Raw genomic sequence first — 22,707 nt, 5'->3', positions numbered from 1 at the left:
AACCAAAAGCAGAACAGCTAGCAGTTTCTTAAGGATAATTTCCTCTTCCAAAAGGTTGAGGAACCAACAAGGGGGAAATTCTGTTCTGTCCTTAAAAAAGAAGGAACTGGTTGCTACATTGGGAGCTTTGGGGTTGGGGTGGGGGAGAGGAAGTGACTGCACAATTAGAACAGAACTGCTAGAACCTGACCTGCCCCCTAAACTTGGGGACAGCAGATTTCAAAGGACTAAGGAAAAGATACCAATGGATTATAGTTCTACAAGGAAGTCAGTGTGGTATGGGGAGCTCACAAGAATGAATTTCTGAAGAAACAAAGGCAAACGATTCTGTAGAGGAGGAAAATGAGGAGTTGTCCAAAGAGAACTCAACAAGCAACTTAGATGTGAAATTCTGTGGAATGGAAGCAAGGGCGAGTAACAAAGGACAAGTGGAAAAGCATGGGAAGTACTCTAAGAAAAACACCCAGAGTTACAAGGGACAGAGTATTTTTTAGGCTGGTGAAGAAAGCTAAAGTCAAGAAAATGCCACATGTTTTAAAACTGTGAATTTTGTCCCAGTTTTTTTTCTTCCGAGGAGACTAACCGTCGGACTAGACAGGAGAGAACACAGATGACTCCCAGGGAGCCACTGCCCACAATATACTTTTTGGGAGGTTACTAGGAGATAGTAGGTGATTGCCTGGTTGTCTTTGATGAATTCAGATCTCACCAGGCCCAGACAAATGATATCTTCAGGCACTGACAAAACTGACCTAAGTGAAGGCTAAACCATGGTCAAGGATGTTTGAAAAGTTTTGGAAAAGGGAAGGCATCATCCTGGTTTAGAAAAGAGGGCAGATAACTTGTCCTGCAAAATTGGAGAATAGATTAGAAAGGAGAGCATTGGTGAACAGCTGGGAAAAGCAACTTTATCAATACCAACCCAAGCTTCTCTTCTGCAGAATGCTATAACTACACTTTACCTAGATTTTAGTATTATGTTTGATAAAGTCTGTTGTGAAATTCATATGGAAAAGATGGAGGGAGGCTAGATACAATATGATCAGCATTCAGAACTGGTTGAAAGTCCAGACTAGAGAAGCAGTCATGAATGGTTTTATGTTAACTTCTAAGGAGGTCTCTAGTGGAGTGCCACAAGGACACATTTTGATGAATGACTTGCATAACATGATTGCGGTATTGAAGTATTTGTGGAAGAAGGATCCAGCTTGCTGTACTTGGCCAGAGAGGGGAGAACCAGGTAGATGTTACAAAGGGGCCAATTGAGACTCAAGGTCAGGAAAACCTTCCTAACAATGGAGCTCTCCCAAGGTGCAATGGGCCACCTTTGGAAGTGGTGTTTCCCTGCCTGGTGAAGGTCCAATAGCAGAGGCTGAATGATCACTTAACAGGAACATTATAATGTGGATTCTTGTTAGAGAACAGATCGAATTAGGTGGCTGCTAAAATCCTCCTATCCAGCTCTAAAAATGTGTGATCCTTGGCTCTGAGTTTACATCCTGCCTCCCAACACATTTCCATCTCTAAAATGGGAATAACATATAAATAAACTATTGTATAACATAAAATAAAATGGAGCTAATAATGCCTTCATTATCTACCTCCCAAGGATTGTGTGATCAGATGAGTTTAAGGGTGAAAGGTGATGAATGAATGAATCATACCATCTGCCCCACAGTCTTGTTCTAATCAAGCAATAAGCATTTATTAGGCATCTGCTGTGTACCAGGCACTGTGATAGGCAGTAGAGATACAAAAACAATGAATGAAACAACCTTTATTCTCAAGGAGTTTACTTTGTAACCAGGGAAACAGTAAGTACAACATATATAAGTATGTGTAAAAGAAATATAAAGAGAATAAAAAAAATACATGCCAAATAATTAAGCATGGGGTAGGTTTGAGTGGGAGAGGGCTAGCATTTGGGGGAGATCAGGAAAGGTTTTGTGTTGAAGGTGATGCTTGAGCTGCGTCTTCAAGAAAGAAACACAGAAAGCTGCCTCTGTGAGACATAAATGAGGAGGGAGTGCATTCCAGGCATCTGACATGGCCAGTGCAAAGGAGATAAGAGGGGAGATTAAGAGTCACGTGTCAGTTTGTCTGGGAGTAAGAATAAAATCCAGTTAGTCTGGAAGGATCAGTGGGAGCCAGATTGTGAAGTTCTTTAAAAGCAAAACAGAGGTTAAATTTTTTATCCTAGAGATAATAGGGAGCCAGTCAGGTTGATTAAGTAGGGGAAAATCACTTTGGTGGTAGTGTGGAGCACAGATGGGACTGGGGAGAGATGTAAGGGGAGGCTGGGAGAAGGGAGGTCGGGTGAGAGGTGGTGAGGGCTGTGAGTGATGAGACTGTGCCTGTGTGAGGAGAGAGGAGTTGGATACTAGACGTGGCAAGATTTGGCAAATGGTCGTGGGAAGTGATGTAATAATCCTGGGAGACTGCAGGATAGTGGTGTCTTTGATGGAAAGAGGGAAGTTTGGAAGTGGGGAGGGATGGGGGTGTGGATGGCAATGACTTCTCTGATGAGACTGCTTATTAAAACCTTAGAGGAGTGGAGATGTGGCACTTCAGCCCAGATGACCGAGGTGCTGCTTGGGCCAGCATGGGCGCCCTCCCATGAAGATGTTGGCATTAATTCCTTGAATAACTGGATTTGAGTGACTTGCCAGTGGGAATCTGGAGGCTAGCAATTCTTAATGAATAATAATTTATTAATACTAATTAATAATTTGATATTTAATATAATTTATTAATAATAATTCTTTTTTTTTTGCTTTTTGGAGGGGGAAGGTAGGGCAGTTGGGGTTAAATGACTTGCCCGAGGTCACACAGTTAGTAAGTGTTAAGTGTCTGAGGCCAGATTTGAATTCAGGTCCTCCTGACTCCAGGGCTGTTGCTCTATTCACTGCACCACCTAGCCGCCCCAATTATAATAATTCTTAATAACCAGGGGACCTCGGGTCAGTCACAAAACCCTTCTGAAGCTCACTTCCTTCACCTGTATAATGGAGCTACTAATGCTTGCATTAACTCCCTCCCAAGGATTGTGGGATCAGATGAGGTCAAGGGTAGAAGGTGATAGATGAATGAATGAATGAATGAAGTATTGATTAACTGCCTAGTATGCATCAAATGCCACATGTAGGAGGTTTGAGCAGCAAACCTGATGGAAAAGTCCCATGTTCTCTGTGCTGCAGTCACAAAGCTGACTCCCGGGCCTCTCCTTCCATGGCATTTCTTCTGACAAAGTCATATCCATATCTGAGATTGAACCATTGCTAATGCCAAGACCTTTGGGGGCCAGAAAGTTTTTAATGGGTCTTCAGTAGCTGTGGCTGCTGAGAAGGGTGGGTGTCCGGTCTCATCCTCGTGGGCATCCCAGGATGGTGGCTATGGGGGTCTGGGTTGGCAGTGGGCCTGGTGATCTAGGGGCTGATGCCCCTCCTATAGCTCTTGGGTTTATGTGCCTATAAATGTCAGGTGATCACCAGCAGGCATTGGTGGTAGCAATGATGGCAGGTCCCTTCTCCGTGGTGATTTCTTTCCCTAATAGTCTATGAATATGAACCATTAGCAGCACCTGAGTCAGGGAGACCTGAGTCTAAATCTTGCCTCAGGCTTTTTCTAGCTGAGTGAGACTTAGCCTCTATTTTCCTTAGTTTCCTTATCTGTAAAACGGGGGTAACAATAATTGTGCACCTACCTCCCAGGATTGCTATAAGGAAAAAACTGAGACAGTATTTATAATTTGTAAGCAATATTTGTGAACACTTTGTAAACCTCAAAACGCTATATGGATGCTATCTACTATTATTATTATTTAAACAAATCTTCACTGAGTAGCTTTGGCATGCAAATTCTATATTAGATACCATGGTGTAGCAGCAAGCACCCCAGCATCCCCAGGGTGTCTGCCAACACAGGTTCTTAGATCTGCTTTGATAAAGGAAAGCAACTCAAAATGGGTTAACAAGCTTACTTTAATCAGTCAATATGTATCATTTACCTAGTTCAGGGGGAAAAGGTCAGCACCCCGAACTTCAGAATACACAGACAGAATTATCAAGACAGAGAAACAGATCAAGGAGGCAGTTTCCAAACTGTCCAACCATTACATTCATACCAAATCAACATCTGGGTTTTTCAAAGCCGGGGGACTCTCAACAACGGCTTCCCAGAATTCAGATCAAATCACAGAACACTTCTCAAAGTGAGCCCCCAAAACAAAGCTACACATCAGGGCTTATATAGCCTTCTCCTGGCTCAGAGAATGTAACAACCTTATTGACTCACTGGCCAATCAAGAAGTATCTACTGAAAAACAAGCCTCCCACCCCAGGCTCCAGGTGCACTTTAGCCTAGGGGCAGGGAAGATCTTTAAATTTACATTCCCATTACACATGGTGAAGACAAAAATTATTAAGACAGACATAGCCCTTCCCCTCAAGCAACTTGTAAGGGAAATGAGGTAAGTATGGAAAGAAGCATAAGATGGGGGGGGCCCTGGGGGCAGGTTGAGGCAGAGATGTAGAGACACATCATGGTATGGTGGAAGGATCCTTGGTATTAGGATCTCTGCACCTCGGTTCAAATCTTAGATTGACTAACTTTCTGATCTTGGGCTAGTTATTTTACTTCCCTGGGCCTCAGTTTCCTCCTCTGTAAAATGAGAGTATTCAACTAGGTAGGCTCTGATCTAGCTCTAGATCTGGGTTCCTATGTATGACTTTGGGCAAGGTCCTCCATGGGCCTCGGTTTCCTCCTCTGTAAAATAATGGCCTCTGAGATCTCTTGCAGCTCAAAGTTCTCTGATCTCTTGCAATGCTCCCTGGATTTGGGTTATAATTGAAATGACCTCAGGTAGTTAGGTACATGTCTCCTTTTCACAGCTGGATGTGTATGAGTGTGTTCAAGGTTCAGGTCATAAGTGCCTGTTGCTGCTTTACATATGGCGACATCAGTAGAGAAATTAGGCATTTCCCCAATATCTCTGGAATGTGGTCCAGTAGAGAAAAGTCTTCAAAAAAGACCAGAATGGACTGGGCCTAAAGGGAAGGGTTCTTGCCCTTTTCTGTGAAGCCTATGGACCCCTTCTTATTCTAATGTTTTTAGTCATTGAAGGGAGTGTTATATTTTACTTAGAGTTTAGTAAAAACAAAGACATAATGTTCTTTCCATCCAAAGTCATTGACCTTCTGGAAATCTATCTAATCTGTGGGCCCTAGGTCAAGAATGCCTGGAGGAGAGTAAAACCAGGAGTGGTTGGCTTCCCTTGTTTCTCAGGGTCTTTTCTTTCTAAGAGGTTCAGAGGAGAGAGCTCCCTCTAGTTGGTGGTGTGGAATGGGGCAGATTGGGGTATGGATTTGTGAAGACACCCCTCGAGGTTAATTGTAAAGGAAGGCTGGCATTTCAATGGGCAAAATGGGGAGGGTGGAGGAAGGGCAGTCATAGGCAAAGGGAACAGTTGGTGGAAAGGTGGGAACACAGGTGGCATATTCAGGGACCAGTCATCAGTGTTGCTCAGTAGAGGTTCAGGATATGTCTAGGAGAGTGATGGTAACTGAGGCTTGAAAGAGATGGTGTGGGATGAAGGTGGGGCAGCTGATCTAGAAGACCTCCTTTCACTGCCTTGAGTCAATGGAAAGCCATTTGGGTCTTGGAATGATAGAGTAAGAGCAGTGCCTTAGGAAACAGGCAGATTTGCAGGATGGATTGAAGGGGGAGATACTGAGGCAGGGCGGCAGTTAGCAGGCTACTGCACGAGTCCAGCTGAAGGGTAACAAAGTCTTGACTCAGAAATGGTAACTTCGGCAAGAGTGAAAGTGAGTGATCTATTTACAGAGGAGGAAACTGAGGCCTAGTGAGGGGAAGGGGCTTGCCCAAGGTCATACAGAAGATTATAGCTCTTGAGCTGGAAGAGAACTTAGAGTCCAATAAATCCAGCCCATTTTACAGAGAAGGAAACTGAGGCCTAGGATGGGAAGTGTCTTCCCTATGGGCCCTCATGCAACAAATGGACCAGTACCTGGTCCTTGTGTCCCCATTGTCCCAGATCCAGTGCCCCGTTATTGGAAAGGTGCACAGTAGGGACTCCTATTTCTGTTGGCTGATGGTGAGATCTCCTGGCACTGAGCCTCTCTCTGGGGTCTTGGCCATCTGCCCCATGGGGAGCCCCAGTCTAGAGTGATGGGCTTCCTGCTGAGGAGACGGCTTACTCCTCGTGCCTTGACACACTTCCTCCAGGTGACTTATGCTTTTTCAGGAGGTGTAAATTTCATACTTTCACATTTTCCCACATGGTTGTTCATCTTTCCTACTCACCAGGGACCTGTGGACTTAACCTTGAAGTACTGTGTTAGGAGGAAGACAGAATCCATCGACAAGAGATTCTGCTTTGACATTGAAACTAACGAAAGGTAAGCAGGCCCATTCTCCTAGGCATGCTGGCTTTGGGACTGATATGCCAACTTGCCATGTGTGTTTTTTTTTTTACCTTAAAGTCCTTATTTTATGAACATCAGAGTTTTCCCCATGGCCTAGTCATCCACCCTCACATTTGACTCTTAATAGGAATCCCCCTTGGGCAACTTCCTACCTCCAGTACTTCCCACAAACCCTTCAGTCTGCCATATTCTCACCCTCTGTGTCCAATGGCAAGTCTCCAGAACTATATTTAGCAGCTGTTATTTCAACACTTCAACAACCTGTGATTTTATCAGAGTGGCTACTCATTCCACTAACCCACATTGCAACTCCTAGATGATTTAATAGAAGATCTATGAATGTTGACATGGTGAGAATCATTACCCTAGAGCCAATATGGGGATGAGACTGCTCAATCCTCTAGCAGCAAACAAAAGCATGCCACTGGGGCACATCCTTGTAGCGGGGCCTACCAGGGCTTGGCCTCTTCCCAATTTGGTTTTGAGAAGCCAGTTATTTCCATGCCATAGTAAGGCATCAGAGGGCATTCATGGAGATTCAGGCCATTGATGCGATTAAATACATTGGCCATCGTGTGTACATTGTTTCTAATCCATGCCTAGGCCAGAAGAATAGATTAATTTAGATTATTCTGACCTATGGAACTGAGCCATTCACTCCTGTCTGGGTTCCTAGATTTAGGGATGGAAGGAACCTTAGAGGGCATTATGTCAAACCTTTTCATTTTACAGTTGAGGAAACTGAGGCAGAAAGATGAAGTGACTTGCACAGGGTCACATAGCTAATAAGTGTTTGGGGTGGGATTTGAACCCAAATGTGGCCTAGATGACCTCTAAAGTCCTCTTCCAGCTCTAAAATTCCATGTTCACCGGGTCCTTCCCACTCTGACATTTTATGTTCTTCCTTTCCAACCCAGACTTTCTATGGTTATTGTTCTTGGGTCCTAATTCAAATTAATCATCAGTATGCATTATACAGTGAAGAATAACTCTATTCTTTCTTTATTCTATCTATCATCTATCATATCTATCTGTCTATCTATCTATCTACTTTATTGTGCTATTATCACAGGATCATAGTGTTTAGAGCCTGAAGGGCCCTTAGAGAAAAAATCAGATTTAAGGTCCTCATTTTATAGATAAGGAAACAGCCCCAAAGAGGCTGCTCAAGGTCACACAGTAGTGAGTGAATGGCAAAGTTGATATTTGAACCCAGGCCTTCCAATTCCAAATCCATTGTTCTTTCTGCTACAGCTAGGTGGTGCTGCAGTGGATAGAGTGCTGGACCTGGAGTCAGCAACACCTGAGTTCAAATGTGGCCTCAGACATATCTTAGCTGTGTGATTCTGGGCAAGTCACTCAATCTCTGTCTATCTGTTTCATTTGCGAAGTGGGTATAATAACAACACCTACCTTGCAGGGTTATTGTGAGGATCAGATAAAATAATATTTGTAAAGTGCTTTGCAGTCCTTAAAGTGCCATATAAAGGCTAACTATTCTTATTATTATAATCATCATTATTATTAATTATTACTTTAAAGCAGAGGTTCCCAAACTTATTGGCCTACTGCCCCCTTTAAAAAAAATTATTCCATACCTTCCTGGAAATCTACTTTTTTTTTTTAACCCTTTAACAGGTTTTTTTTTAAATTTTGCATCATTTCCAAAATTTTTAAATTCTTTTTTATATGAAGAATCTAAAATTTAATAATTTATTATAAATTTGTAAGTTCTTTCCTGCATTGAAATTTTGGTGATGCAGTATTGGGTCATGTAACCATATAGTATTGTATTATAAACAAGTCATTACATGTACATATTCCTGCCATTGCATGTTGGACTTTCTGACAGTGTGCAGCATTTTTGCCTGCCAACACTTGCTTGTTAAGACCTGTTGGTGAACTTGACCACTGATAACTTGCATTTTGTGTGTTTATTTGTAAAATAATGTAATCACTACTACTTTTAACTGTTACACAACAGATGAAACATATATGAATGGTTCTTCAAAATTTTCTTCTCTTCTTTCCTTATGGCTTCCACCACCCTCTTATTTTTATTCAATTCCCCCCAACTGCATCTGACAATGCTATGCCCCCAACCCCTAGTCGTTCCAGTGCCCCCCAGGGGGTGGTACTGCCAACTTTGGGAACCTATGCTTTAAAGTAATCTAGCTGAACTCCATCATTTTACAGAGGAAGAAACTGAGGCCTAGGACTGTGAATGACTTGCCCAAGGTCCAACCTTGGATCACAGAAGGAAACTGAGTCCCAGGAAAGGAAGGGACTCGTCCAAGGTCACACATGGGCTCCTGGATCTAAGTTGGAAGGGACCTCAGAGACCATTGAATCTAACCCCCTCATTTTATAGAGGAGGAAACTGAGGCCCTACAGAAGGGTAGTGGCTGTCCCAGAGTCACACATAGGATCCTAGCTCTAGAGCTGGAAGATACCCTAGCCAGCTTCCTCATTTGATCAATGAAGAAATTGAGGTTGAGGAAGGTGAAGTCACCCAGTTAGTAAGTGGCAGAGCTGGGATCCAAACCCTGGGCTTTCCATTTAGTTCCCTTTACCCTGTCACAAGCTGATCTTTTGAATCTGGGTAGGAGCCCGGGTAGCCTTTTTTCTGACATCAGATGTTCCCTCCAGACTCTGATTCAGGAATAAGTAACCAGCTCCTTTAGTTCCCCATGATTAAAGGAGTCCATCCCTACTGCCTGACCTAACCTTGTTTGGACCCATATTTGACCTTGTTAGAAAGGATATGATGCCCAGTCACTGAATCAGGTGGTAGTGGCACCTTAAGTGATTGGTCTTCTCTCTGATCCTTTGTGAAAGTCCTCCCTGAAGTCTTACTCTGATGGCACACAGGTGATAGCAGGTTGTTGGAGCTTATGCTAGTGGGGCACAGCGAAAGGTTGGCCTAGCCATGGTAGGCCAGCGTCATTGTTAGAGGGATGGCCAACAGGGAATGATTGTTTTCTGGCCCCAACTACCCACAATGACCATGGAGGGGAAGTGATGGAGGAAAGGATGAGATCACAGATTCTTGGAAGTCTGATTGACAGAGTCAGGACCCAGAAGTATCTTGACAGGCTAGAATAGGGCTTTCAAGCCATGGAACAACAGTCAGCGGATCAGATTTGACACAATAAAGTCCAAGAACCTCTGTTTTAAGGAGTTATCTAGAGCTTGTGACCCACAGCACCCCCAAACATGGCCTGAACTAGATTAAAATGTAGTTCCTATCAGATTTTAGTATGGTGATATATTAATAAAAAACATTAGAAAATATATTTCTAAGATATATGATATGAGGCCCCCATTAATAAGAATAAAGCATGGATCCTTATGTATGGTTTAGTATTCCTGTTTCTGTTGAAGTCTGATATTGTTGGTCTAGAGGACTTTAGAACTAGAGGTTATGTGACTTGTCCAGGGTCACAACGGCCAAGTCAGAAGAGGGACTTGAACCCAAGCCTTTGAGTCTCCAAGGGCAGCTCTCTGTCCACTATACCATGCTGCCTCTCTGTGTAGTCATTAGGTTGGTTAAATGATCTAACAGGCAGCTTCTGGGTATCTTCCTGTTCACTTCATCACAGTGTTCGAAGTATCCTTGGAGTGTTCTAGTCCTACCCATAACTAACCAGGAATCCCTTCAAAGATATCCCCAGAAAGTGAGTCATCCAACTTTTACCCAAAGACCTCTCAATATTGGCAGCTGAGATGGCCCATTTGACTGGGGTAGATGAAATTCATGCTGCAGACTTGGAACTCTTCCAGATAGAAGGGGCCTTAAAGATCATCTTGTCCCTCCCCTCCATGTTGTAGATGGAGAAATTGAGACCCAAAGAGGGGAGATGATTTACCTGAAGTCAACTAGTTATTAAATATCAGACCTGAAGTTTGAACCCAGATTTTCTGGCTGCCTCCCTAGTGGTCTTTCCAGAGGGGTAAGAGGGTTTTCCTTAACTGGAGGATAGGAATCTGCTTCTCTGAAGCTTTTTTTGATTGTTTGGAAACCTGCCCTTTGGGTCAAGAAGAAGAAAAAGTTTAATGAGGGCCCTTTAAGTACAAAAGATAGCTTTCCTTTGTCCCTCCCACCTCCAGCCTTCTCTTGTTTATGTCTATACTCCCCAAGTCCCTTCAATTGTTCTTCATCTGGCACTGGGTGCCCTACTTTGGGGCTCTCACCAGTTGAATTGTCCTTTAACTTCATCATTTTCTCTTTAGACCAGGAACTATAACACTGCAAGCCCTTTCTGAAGCCAACAGGCGGCTATGGATGGAAGCAATGGATGGAAAAGAACCAGTGAGTCACCTAAAGCCTAGTCTTTGGGAACAGTGACCTCTCGTGGCAGCACAGGCCAACTGACTTGAACAAACTGAATCTAGGACTTTGGATGGGGAGGGTAGCACTGTGTTTGATGCTAAGATCATAGGATCATAGGATTTGGAGCTGGAAAAGATAATCTAGTCCAACATCTGTTATTGAACAGAAATCCCATGAGATAGCTAAGGAATAAGTGACATGTGCATTTGAATTATTCTACCACCTAACTTGGCCTAATCTCTGAAAGTTCAGATGAATGAATAAAGCATTTATTAAGCACTTACTATATACTAAGCCCTGGGGATAGAAATAGAAAAGAGGGAAGAATAAAAAGAGGGAAGGGATCAATTGCAAGTCAAATAGAAATATCCCATGGTCCTTAGGGGGCATTGGCAAAGCATGTGCTGATGCCCCTTCTTGAATTTGCACTGATTAAATGTCACTTTCTGAAGTTGAACCATTTGTCAGGGCCTTGGTGGCAAGGACTTTCTTTTGCTCAATAGCTGTGGTGGCAATCCTCCCCAGAAGAAGTTGCCAGGCCACATCTTCAAGTTGTTGCTTCCCAAGATGCAGCTGGGGGGAAGGGTGGGGTTGGGCTGGAAGGATTAATCATTGTTACTTCCTGACTAATCTAAAGATCTCTAGCTGGAAGGGACCCCTGAGGTCAACCACTCCACCCTCCTCACTTTGCACATGAGGAAACTGAGGCTTGGCAAGGGGAAGGGACTTGCCTAAGTTCACACAGTTATTCATTCATTCATTCATTCATTCATTTATTTATTTATTTATGCGTGCTTTTTGGAGGGCAATTGGGGTTAAGTGACTTGCCCTAGGTCACATGGCTTGCTAGTAAGTGTTAAGTGTCTGAGGCCTGATTTGAACTCCTCCTCCTTCCAGGGCGGTGCTCTATTCACTACTCACCTAGCTGCCCCAGACACAGTTATTTAAAGGACCTAGAACTAGAAGACAACTTATAGGTGTCTAATTCCACCTTTTCATTTTACCATTGAGGGAACTAAAACTAAAAGAGGTTAGAGACAAGTGCCCATGGTCACATATTAGATCATTTGTCTAGAGTTGGAAGCCGTCTAGTCAAATCCTCTCATTCTACAGAGGAGTCAGCTGAGGCCCCCAGAGGAGAAGTGATTTGCTCAAGGTCACAAGGGCAAATAAGTCAGAGATAGAAATAGAACCCAGGTCCTTTGAGTCTAATCCCAGCATTATTTCTGCTTGAACTCTTGCCTCCATATGGTCTAGAATTTACATCTGGAATTTGTGATCAGTCCTGAGGCAGGCACCTTGATAAAGGGTCACAACAGAGTAGCCATTCTGCTAATTAGTAGTCTGAAAAATGAGAAGCATTCCTAAGGGTGTCCTTGGTGGATTTCCTCCAACAGGAGTTGCTGCTCATCTAGTCTGACAGATGTGTGCTTATCCATTGGGAGTGCGTGGTTTTGGGACTCAATTGGGTCTGAAACTGGGTGAAATGAATTATTGTAGGGGCAGCTAGGTGGTGCTGCAGTGAATAGAGTACTGGCCCTGGAGTCAGGAGGACCTGAGTTCAAATCTGCCCTCAGACACTTAACACTTACTAGCAAGCCATGTGACCATGGGCAAGCCACTTAACCCCAATTGCCCTGCCTTCCCACCTCCAAAAAAAAATTATTGTGTTCAACAGAATTTCCTTTATGTGGAGAGTTGTCTATCAGTGTGTTTGGATTCCTGAACTCTTGTGCTCTTATAATATCTCTGAGTTTCCTTGGGGATACCCAAGTGGTAGAAAGATGTGGGCAGAATGACAAGCTCCTGGAAACAGGTTGGGAGTGGGGAGGAGGGAGGACCCACCCCAGTCAGTGGCATATCAAGAGAGTGAGCTACGGCTGCGTCCAAAGGCTGGGTCTTCTTTTTTTCCCCACTGCTGCTGCTGTCACTTCTGTGGCCATATGGCTTTAGTTGTGAGTTGTTTTTTTGAAGCAGTTGGAATTTTGCAAAGATTTGCAAAGATGCTGTGCTTATATAAATTAGGTTAGCCAGAGAACTGGGGATTGTGCTTCAGTACATCACAAAGGCTGGGCACGTATGTACATGTTTCTGTGTATATATGCACATATATGTGGCACATACATGTATGCATATGTTTGAGAATGGTGCTGATGCTGATTTGCTCACATGTGTACACACATGCTCAAGTATGTGCACACAAATGTTCACATGCATATGGTTTTTTTGTTATTCAGTCGTGTCCAATTCTTCATGACTCCATGGACCATAATGTACGTAGGGAGATAAAAGAGTGGTTTGCCATTTCCTTCTCCAGCTCATTTTACAGATGAGGAAACTGAGGCAAACAGGGGGAAGTGACTTGCCCAGGGTCACACAGCTAGGAAGTATCCGAGGCCCATTTTGAATTCAGGTCTTCCTGACTCTGGGCCCAGAGCTCTAGCTCCCCGATGTGTATGGAAAGCCCTGAATTTGATTCAGGGAACCTGGGTGGTGTCTTTGCTCTGACAGTTTCTGTCTGTGTGAACATAAACTGGCCTCAGTTTTTTTCATTTATAAACTCAGTTGCTGTGTGTTGTCAGTTGTCTGTCCACAACGTCCGTCCTTGGAGTCCCTTCTCTCCTCACATAGCCACCACCCTAGTTCATGCCTTCGTCACCATTTGCCTAAACTATTGCAATAGCCTCCTAGGTAGAATCCTGCTTTCCAAACCATCTTCCCCATAACTTCCCAGAGCATCTTCCTAAAACACAAATCTGCCTCTTCCTTAAGAACCATTGGTGCTGGGGCCGCTAGATGGCGCAGTGAACAGAGCACCGGCCCTGGAGTCAGGAGGACCTGAATTCAAATATGGCCTCAGACATAATACTTACTAGCCTTGTGACCTTGGGCAAGTCACAACCCCAGTTGCCCTGCTATCCCCTCTGCAAAACAAAACAAAACAAAAAATTAAAAAAAAAAAAGGAACCATTGGTGGCTCCCTGTTATGTCATAGTCACAGTGCAGTGGGCTCTGGACCTGGAGTCAGGAAGACCTGAGTTCCAAGCTGACCTCAGACCCTTCCTAGCTGTGTGATCCTGGGCAAGTCACTTCCCCCTGTTTGCCTCAGTTTCCTCTTCTGTAAAAATTCTGCCTCACAGAGTTGTGAGGATCAAGTGAGTTACCATTTGTCAAGCCCTTTGCAAATGTTAAGGAGCTATAACAATGCTAGCCATCATCATCATCAAAGAACATCTAAAGCCTGTTGCAACCTGGCTCCAACCTACCTTTCCAGGTTCCTTACTCAAAATATATGGCTGCACACTGGCCTGTGGTTCCCCAAGCATGCCAGCTCAGGTACCACCTTTCCTGATACCCCAGATATTGGTGTTTTTTTCCTCTTCCTCAAATGATCAGGTAAATACTTAAGTGTTTAGGTGTCTTATCCCCTCAGTAGAATGTAAGCCTCTTGAGGGCAAGGACTGTTTCCATTTGTCTTTGGATCCTCTCTCGGCTAGCACAGTACCTTGTTGGATTGGAGGGAGGGCTTCTAACTTTTCTTTGACAGTTTGGACATGGCTACATGAATGGCAACTTGGCAAGATCATTGCATCTGGAGCCATAACACCTGAGTTCCAATTCTGTGCCTCAGTTTCCTCATCAGTAAAATAAGGGGGGTTGGAAGAGATGATTTCTAAAGGCCCATATGGCTCTGGAATATCTTTGACTTATTTCCCAGGTATCTCTGGGCAATGCTTTGTCCTGCCCCATTAAATTGAGGCTTGGGGACACAGGTATTTCAGACAGTCAATCAGTAAGCATTTATTAAATTCCTACTCTGTTTCAGGCACTGTGCTTGTCATGGGGGGTACAAAATCCACTATATCTGCTCTTTAGGACTCCACCATCTATCAGGGCAGATGAATATACATATGAGTAAATGGAACATATGAACAGAGTAAGAAAAATAATACCAGCTTGCATTTATATATTCTTTTAAGGTTTACAAAGTGCTTTACAAATATCTCATTTGATCCTCACAACATCCCGTGGAGAGATAAGGGCTGTTATTATTCCCATTTGACATTTGAGAAAACTGAGGCAGACAGTGGTCAAGTGAGCTACACACTGGAAGTGTGTGAGCAGGATATGAACTCAAGTTTTCCTGACTCCAGACCCAGCGCTCTAGCCACTGAGCAACCTAGATGGTAATTTCAGGGAAAGGCACTAATTGCTGGGGAGATCAGGAGAGAGCTCTTATAGTAGTGGTTGAGCCTTAAAGGAAACAAGGGATTCTACAAAGTGGTGGTGAGAATGAAGGGCATTTCAGGCATGGGTCACAGCCTATGCAAAGGCCTGGAAGTCAGAAATGGAGTATCATGGAGGAAGAACAGCACGAAGGCCAGATCTGGGCCAGATCAGAGGATGAATGAAGGGGAGGAGACATACAAGGAAGCCTAAAAGGGCATTGGAATCTAGGTTGTGAAGGGCTTGAAATGTTCAGAGAAGTTAGTGTTGACCTTGGAGTTCACTGGGCAAGAGAATGATATGATCATCACCAAACTTTAGGAATGTTCTTTTGGCAAGTGTATAGGGACAGGGATGGGGCCTGGGATTTCCCTGATCTGGGGAACATCCAGATGAGGAAACTCCTGCTACCAGTGCAGATAGCACCTCATGTGCAAGTTGATAGACACATTGAGGCATCTATTGGGCCTGGAGTCAGCAAGGCCTGAGTTCAGATCCTGCCTCAGATACAGCAGTGTGACCCTGGGCAAGTCACTTCCCCTCTCTCTGCCTCAGTTTCCTCAACTGTAAAATGGGAGCCATAACATCACCTCCCTCCCAAGGTTGCTGACGCTCTGTAGGCCATATTCTAACCAGTGTAATCATATAAAACATAGTGGAAAGGACCCTAGATTTGGGGTCAGAGTCTGAGTTTCAGTCCTAGCTCTACCATTTACTCCCTGTGGTGGCTGTGGGTTAGTCACTTGGTTTGTTCAGTAAGGTTTCATTTCCTCCTCGGTAAAAGAAGGTGGTTGACCTTGAAGGTGCCTTCCAGCTATGGGTGTGCTGATAAATGTTTAACAACAGGCTCTCCAGGAAAATGTAAGCAAGATATACTTTTTCATTTAATCTGCATCATTAATGTTTTCTCTCTCATTTTCCTAAGTTCTAGACAACAACAAAACAATAAATCAATCCCTGATTTGTCCCAATCACAGATACTGAGTTGGAAATGTTCACGCTGAAATTGGCCAAGTCCTAGGCTCCTCTGTTAATGCCACCCCCGATGCCTTGTTGGAGGTTGGGAGGGATTTCATAATCCAATGCTCCTTGGCCATGAGTTTGGAGAATCTAAACAGAAGTGTCAAACAAGAGCATGGGGTCCACGACACTCCCTGGTGTGGCCCAAACCAGATTAAGATGTAATTGGCAGATGTTGAACAAAATAAAAATACAAGAAAACAGAGATAACATTCCATTTTCAAACTAAGTCAGTGGTTAGCCCAACAGGGATCCTTGTATTTGGATTCTTGGCCTTAATTTTTATTTGAGTTTGTTAACTATGGCTCTGTGATGCTCTAACTACTAAGCCAGACCTGGGGACAACATGGTGTGGGTCGGCTCTCACCTTGGCAGAGAGCTCATTCAAGGCCCGAGGTGTCTAGAGAACTGGTAGAGCCAGTCTGGGACAGGAGGAGGTGGCCTGGGGGGCAGTTCTGGTAGCAGAGGTGACAGCCTGGAACGGCAACCCCCAGCAGCTGCCATTCTATCTCTCTCTCTTCTTTTGTAGATCTACCACAGCCCCATAACGAAACAGGAAGAAAGTGAGTCCATCATATATCTGTTTTGCTGACCTTGTAAACTACCAGCTGTTCCAAGTTGCAGTAAATGCTACTTGTGTTGGGATATCTGGGTGCAGGTGGGCAAAGGAGTACCCCTCATTGGGTGAAGATCAGACTTAGCTGGTGGCTGCTGTGTTACGTCTGTCCCGAGCAAAGGAAGCCACTCATTTATCTCCGTGTGGGGCTGGGTGGCAAGTATATTTATAATCTAGAGCCATAGAAGTCATTCTTGTTTGTATCTCCTCCTTCCTCCTAAGAGGAAAATTGGAGCCATTTCCAGTGTGAGGCCTACTATTTAATTTGCTCTCTCAACCCCTACTCCCCATTGCTCCAAGATGGTTAGTGATGAACAGCCAAGCCTTAGTGTATCAGTGAAACAGCTGAGTTGGAACCCTGGTCACTGTGGTGATGGCTAACGATCTCCCTTTTCCTGAATAGTGGAGCTCAATGACGTCGGGTTCAAATTCGTAAGGAAGTGTACCAATGCTGTGGAGACCAAAGGTAAGAAAAAGCTGGTCATTGGCCCTCCCCACCTTCGGCCATGTGTTTGCAATGGAAATAACATTGTACAGAGAGCAGGGCCTCAGGGTTCTCCTCTTGGCTACTCCATGGCCTTATTTGGTGACCCTGGGCAAGTTATCTATCCTTCCTGGACACCATTTTCTGCATCTTTCAAATGAGGGTGTTGGTCTTTAAAGACTCTAGCTCTAAACTTCAGCAATACAGAATTGACTCTTCTGTTTGCCCAAGTACCCACACATTGCTTCATCCACTCACTCACTCACTCAGAATCACAGAATCTGATAGCTGAAATCTTAGAGATCATTTAATCCAACCCTATTATTTTATCTTTTGAAATCTTTGTTTCCAAACATATATCTTTACTCTCTTTCCTACGCACTGAGGGTTTCTGATAACAAAGAAAGGGGGTGGGAAGCAGTTAGCAAAATTAACACAGCAACTGAGTCTACAAGGGAGATGCATTTTCTCAACCCTCCTCCTGGGTCAAGCTTGGTCACCATGATTACATTATTCTGTTTCATTTTATTGTTTTTGTTTATGTCATTGTAGTCAATGTGTGTATAGTTTTCCTGGTACTGTTTTATTGATGTTGCATCATTTCCTAGAAGTCTTCCCATTCTTCTTGGAATTCTTCCTGTTTGTCATTTCTTCAGGCATGGCAGTCACATACTGTGACACCCTGATCCATATCAGACCCACAGTCACATAGAAAGTTAGTGGGAGACCCAAGACTAGTGCCCAGGTCCACTACACTGTAGTCATTGATTGTTTCATTAATTTCTTCATTTTTCCTTTCAACGAGCCATTTATCACATGCTAACTGTGCTAAAAAAAAACAAAAACAAAAACAATTGAGAAAGATGCTAGGTGGTTCAATAGATAGAACACTGCTCCTAGAGTAGGTAAGATAGGGGTGGCTAAGTGGTGCAGTGAATAGAGCACCGGCCCTGGAGTCAGGAGGACCTGAGTTCAAATCTAGCCTCAGACACGTAACACAAAACTAGCCATGTGATCTTGGGCAAGTCACTTAACCCCAATTGCCCTGCCTTCCTCCCTCCAAAAAGGAAAAAAAAATAGGGAAGATCTGAGTTCAAGTCCAGCCTCATATATTTCCTAGCTATGTGACCCTGGGCAAGTCACATCACCTCTTTCTGCCTCAGTTTCTTCAGCTGTAAAATGGGAATAATAAAAGCACCTATCTCCCAGGGTTGTTATGAGGATCATTTGAGACTATATTTGTAAAGTGCTTAGCATAATATCTGGTACATAGTAGGTGCTTAATATTTATCAAGCTTGCTTGCCCTCTTCCCTTGCCCTCATGGGTCTTATAGCCTGGCTCATATACATAATTTGGCCCTTTTGCTCAGCTGGCTCTCATTTCCTTCATTTTTTTTTTGCTTGAATTTGTAGCCCCAATACCTGGCACACTTGGCACAGAGTAGGCGCTTAATAAATGCTTGCTGCCTTGCGTTGTTGCCTTGAAGGCCATGTTGAAAGTAGCAACATGAACAGACTGGAGTTGGTTTTGAGCAAGCATCTTGCAAGATGTCAGCACATTCCATTGGGGTGGGATCCAAGTGTATTTACTTTTGACAATTTGTGGCTTCCTGCTTAAAGGGAAAAGAACTTCAGATGGCTTATAAAGTGTTTTAGAGACTGCTTGGCACCCTCCTAGTAGGGTTTGATGAGTCAGATCTAAGTGAATTTAAACATAAAGAAAGGCGGGAGCGGGGGGGGGCGCAGGGAAAAGAAACAAAAGGCAATAAAATGTGAATAGTGGAGTTCTTCCATGAGACAGTGTGATGCAGTGAGCTTATCAGATCCCTGCACCACCTGAAGTGTGACCTATCCCAACCCCAAGTGTGACCTATCCCTACCAAAATATGGCCTGGCCCAACCCAAACTATGGCCTGTCCCTACCAAAGAATGGCCTGCCCCTGCTGAAGTATGGCTATCAAGTGCCTTCCATGGTCCAGACTCTGGGGAGAGAAAGATGAAAATAAAATAGTCTCTGCTTTAAGGAAACTTGCATGCTACTAAGAGGAAAAAATATTAATGAATTGGTCCTTTAGCCAGTATTATGTACCTACTATGTTCTAGGTACTATACTTGGTTTTGGGAATACAAAGAGAGAATGAAACAGTAGTCCCCGCTCTCAGGGAGTTTGCCATATAGAGGGGGAGACAATGTGTACACATATAAGAATATAAAAAATAAATAATGGATATGAAATTAATTTATGCTTCTTTCCCCAAAAATCTGCTTCTTGTAATAAGAGAATCAGTTCCCACTAGGCCTTCCTCTCTCATTTCTGGAATGTTGCCCAAGCTGTCTTCATCCCATCTTCTTCTTCAGCTTTGTCAAAGGCAGGGCCAGGACATAGGGTAACCCATATCTCTAACACTTTGCTAACGACAGCACTCATTTTATGAATGAGGAAAGGGCAGTTCCAGGGGTAAAAGATTGGTGAAGGTCTTTGGAATGGGTCATAACCTCCAATTTGAATAGGGTGAGAGAGAAGGTGGTTGGTCTTTTGGAGGAGGCTGACCTCTCTTCCCACAGGAAGAGCTCCAGTCGGCCTTTGGGTAGATCAGTCTGGACAGTCAATGAAGATTGTTTTCATTGATGTGGAAGCTGCTACTTTTCCACTCTGGGAGCCTCAAGAGCCCTAACTCAAAATTATCTGTTCTCCTACCCTTAGGCATCACGACAGAGGGGGTTTACCGGACTGTTGGCAGCAACATCCAGGTTCAGAAGCTACTGAATGCCTTTTTTGGTAAGACAATGCTCTTCACTGGTTTGCTGACAGGAGGTTAGACAGTAGCAAGAATTTCCAGGCTATAGAGAGTTGGCAGCATGGGGACAATTGGATGTAAGTGGTTTAGAGAAATTGCTTCAAATACAACAGTCTATGGTGAGCACTCAGACTTAAGCTAGCCTAGAAACAGCCAGTGTGAAAAGAAGAAAGAAGATGGAATGGTAGGAAAGCAAGAACTGGTCAGTGTGGGAATTTCATAAGGTTTGTACTGCCCAAACAAGAATGGGACTAGAGGTGTGGCTAGGTGGTACAGTGAATGGAGCACTGGCCCTGGAGTCAGGAGGACCTGAGTTCAAATCCGGCCTCAGACACTTAACACTTACTAGTTGTGTGACCTTGGGCAAGTCACTTAACCCCAATTTCCCTGCCTTCCCCCCTCCAAAAAGACAAAAAAAAAGAATGGAACTAGAAGAGAGAACTTGAAAAAGAAGAGGCCTTAGAACAGAGAATATAAGAGAAAGGAGGCACCTTAGAAGAGAGACTGTCACAGAAAGAAGGGGTCTTAGAACCGAGAGAAAACTGATGGGTGTCTGAATACAGATTGAAGTAACTTTGGGTTTTGGTTTTTTACTTTCTTTATTTTTCTTGAGGTTTTTTTTTGGTCTTTATTTTATTTTGCAACATGTCTTTTATGGATATGTTTTCTATGACTACACATATATAACCTATATGGGATTGCTTGTCTTCCCAGTGGGGGTGGGTGAGGAGGGAAGAAGGGAGAGAATTTGGAACTCAAAGTTTTAAAAACAAATGTTAAAAATTGTTGTTTACATGTAATTGGGAAAAAAATTAAATACAAAGGAAAAGAATGTAAGGGCTGGGAGGATCACTAGAACAGAGAATAGAGAACGTGTAGATGAGAGAATGTCAGAAAGAAGGACCTTTAGAATAAAGAATAGCACAGCTATGAGGGCCCTTAGAGCATAGCATGGCAAAAAAAATGTGGGCCCTTAGAACCAAGAGTGTCAGGGCTAGGAAGGGCCTGAGAACCAAGAGTAGCAGAGCTGGTAGAAACCTTTGAATACAAACCTTTGAATACCTCAGTGCAGAGAGGTGGCTTAGAACAGAGAATTTCGGATGTGGAAGGGACCTTAGAACACAGACTGTCAGGATTCGGAGGGCCTTAGAACAGTGAGTGTCAGAGGTGGAGGGAGCCTTAGAACCAAGAGTGTCAAGGCTGGGAGGGACCTTAGAACTGAGAAGGTCAGAGCTGGCAGGGACCTTAAAACAGAGAATATCAGAAAAAAATGGGTCCTTAGAACACAGTTTCATTACTACACACAAATAAATTCCAAACATATAATAAAAATACCAAAGCAGGTTTTTAAAAAACTATGTAATATATTGTACTTCCTGATGTGAACATTGCTGAGAAGTGTAACTGATTTTTCTGGTCTTTTTTATTTGCCCACAAAGATTGTATAACTTCTAATTGACCTAATTCACTGAAGCAGTCAGATGCTCATACTCATGTGGGTCAGGAGCCCCCCTAGACCCTCTGGACTGAAGGCAAAGGTTGCAAGCTACACCCCCTCCCACAATCATGATTCCACATGCAACAGCTCACTCAGTCCCCAAGCACATATTAAAAGCTTCCCATGTGGCAGGCACTTGGGTACAAATACAATCATGCACGAGACAGTCCATGACCTCAAAGGATTTACATTCTACTGGAGGGATAAATGCTGAATGTCCCTACAGTTCTATGAATGCCAGGCCCTTGTCCATGTGGTGATGCCTGAAGCCCCTTCCCAGAACCCTGAGGCAGGAGCAGTCCATGGATGCACCCAAACTTCCTCCCTGATCTCCTCCCTACCTAGAGGTGGAGAACTCCAACACCAAAGCTAAACTGTTCAGTGTCCAAGTTGCCCTGAGGACCCTGGGAGGAATTGGTTTTGGAAAGCAGGAGGTAGGTCTAATGAGGGCCAGACACTCCATCCAGATGCAGTAGGCCCCTTTTTGCCCTCCTAGGACACCTCGTCTAGTTCCCAGGCTGTACCTGTCTGCAGATGGCCTTGGCATGAAGCAGCCTACATGAAGACCATAGCTTCTCTGTGGTCTGTGGTCTGGCCAAGAGGGTTACCATCACCATCCCAGACATATCTGCTGTGCTCTCAACAGGATGGGCCACCTCAAACTCCTTTGTATGGTTGCTCTGAAGGAATCAAGGCTCTGGATTCCCTCTCAGTTGGAGAAAATTCTTTATGTCATAGACTTGCTTTTGTTGACTTTGGTCTGTACTTTATTTTCATTGTTTTAAAAAGAGGCTATGCTTCTGCAGGAGGGCATACCTTCAATAACTGTGACTGGTGCTTCATGCCCAGGGTTTCATGCCCCACCATTTAGAAACTTCTGTCTTAGAACAGAATGTCAGAGCTTAAGGATCATCTAATCCAATCACCTGTCTAGTTCTTTTTTGTCAAATGCCTCGATATGTCTTCTTTGGGCACAACCAGACTGATTAACAAACCCCTTTCCTCCCTGCCTCATCCCCCTCCCCCAACTCTTTAGGCTATCATGAGAAAAAAAAGGATGCGTCCTCTCACTTGGCCAGTATAATGTACTGGATTTCATTTCTGCGTGTGATCCAACCTTTTTGCCTCTTCCCTTTGACTTCATATTGTTAGAATTGCCATGAATTTCCATGTAAAGTGTTCTTTTGGCCCTGAGTTTTTCCCTCTGCATCAGTTCAAACCAGTCTTTCCAAATTTCTCTGAATTTGTCATATTTGGTCATCCCTTACACTGCAGTAATATTACATTG

The 22,707-nt window shown here is 43.8% G+C and overlaps 1 protein-coding gene across 2 annotated transcripts in view; it reads left to right on the top strand.

The window, feature by feature from the left end:
* The window catches only part of OPHN1 (oligophrenin 1), a 278,254-nt gene that overhangs the window by 196,123 nt on the left and 59,424 nt on the right, over positions 1-22,707 (top strand). For both annotated transcript variants that reach the window (XM_069100409.1, XM_069100408.1), the window contains exons 10-14: positions 6,325-6,416; positions 10,677-10,755; positions 16,553-16,586; positions 17,043-17,105; positions 19,828-19,902. In XM_069100409.1, coding sequence (XP_068956510.1) covers positions 6,325-6,416; positions 10,677-10,755; positions 16,553-16,586; positions 17,043-17,105; positions 19,828-19,902 — 343 coding nt within the window. The remainder of the gene's footprint in view (positions 1-6,324; positions 6,417-10,676; positions 10,756-16,552; positions 16,587-17,042; positions 17,106-19,827; positions 19,903-22,707) is intronic.

The sequence above is a fragment of the Petaurus breviceps genome, unplaced genomic scaffold (assembly GCF_028583685.1).
Source record: "Petaurus breviceps papuanus isolate PSGF00001 unplaced genomic scaffold, PetGlider_PUasm1.0 400, whole genome shotgun sequence".
NCBI lineage: Eukaryota > Metazoa > Chordata > Mammalia > Diprotodontia > Petauridae > Petaurus > Petaurus breviceps.
The sequence above is the reverse complement of the archived record's forward strand: the minus strand, read 5'-3'. Positions and strand labels throughout refer to the sequence as shown.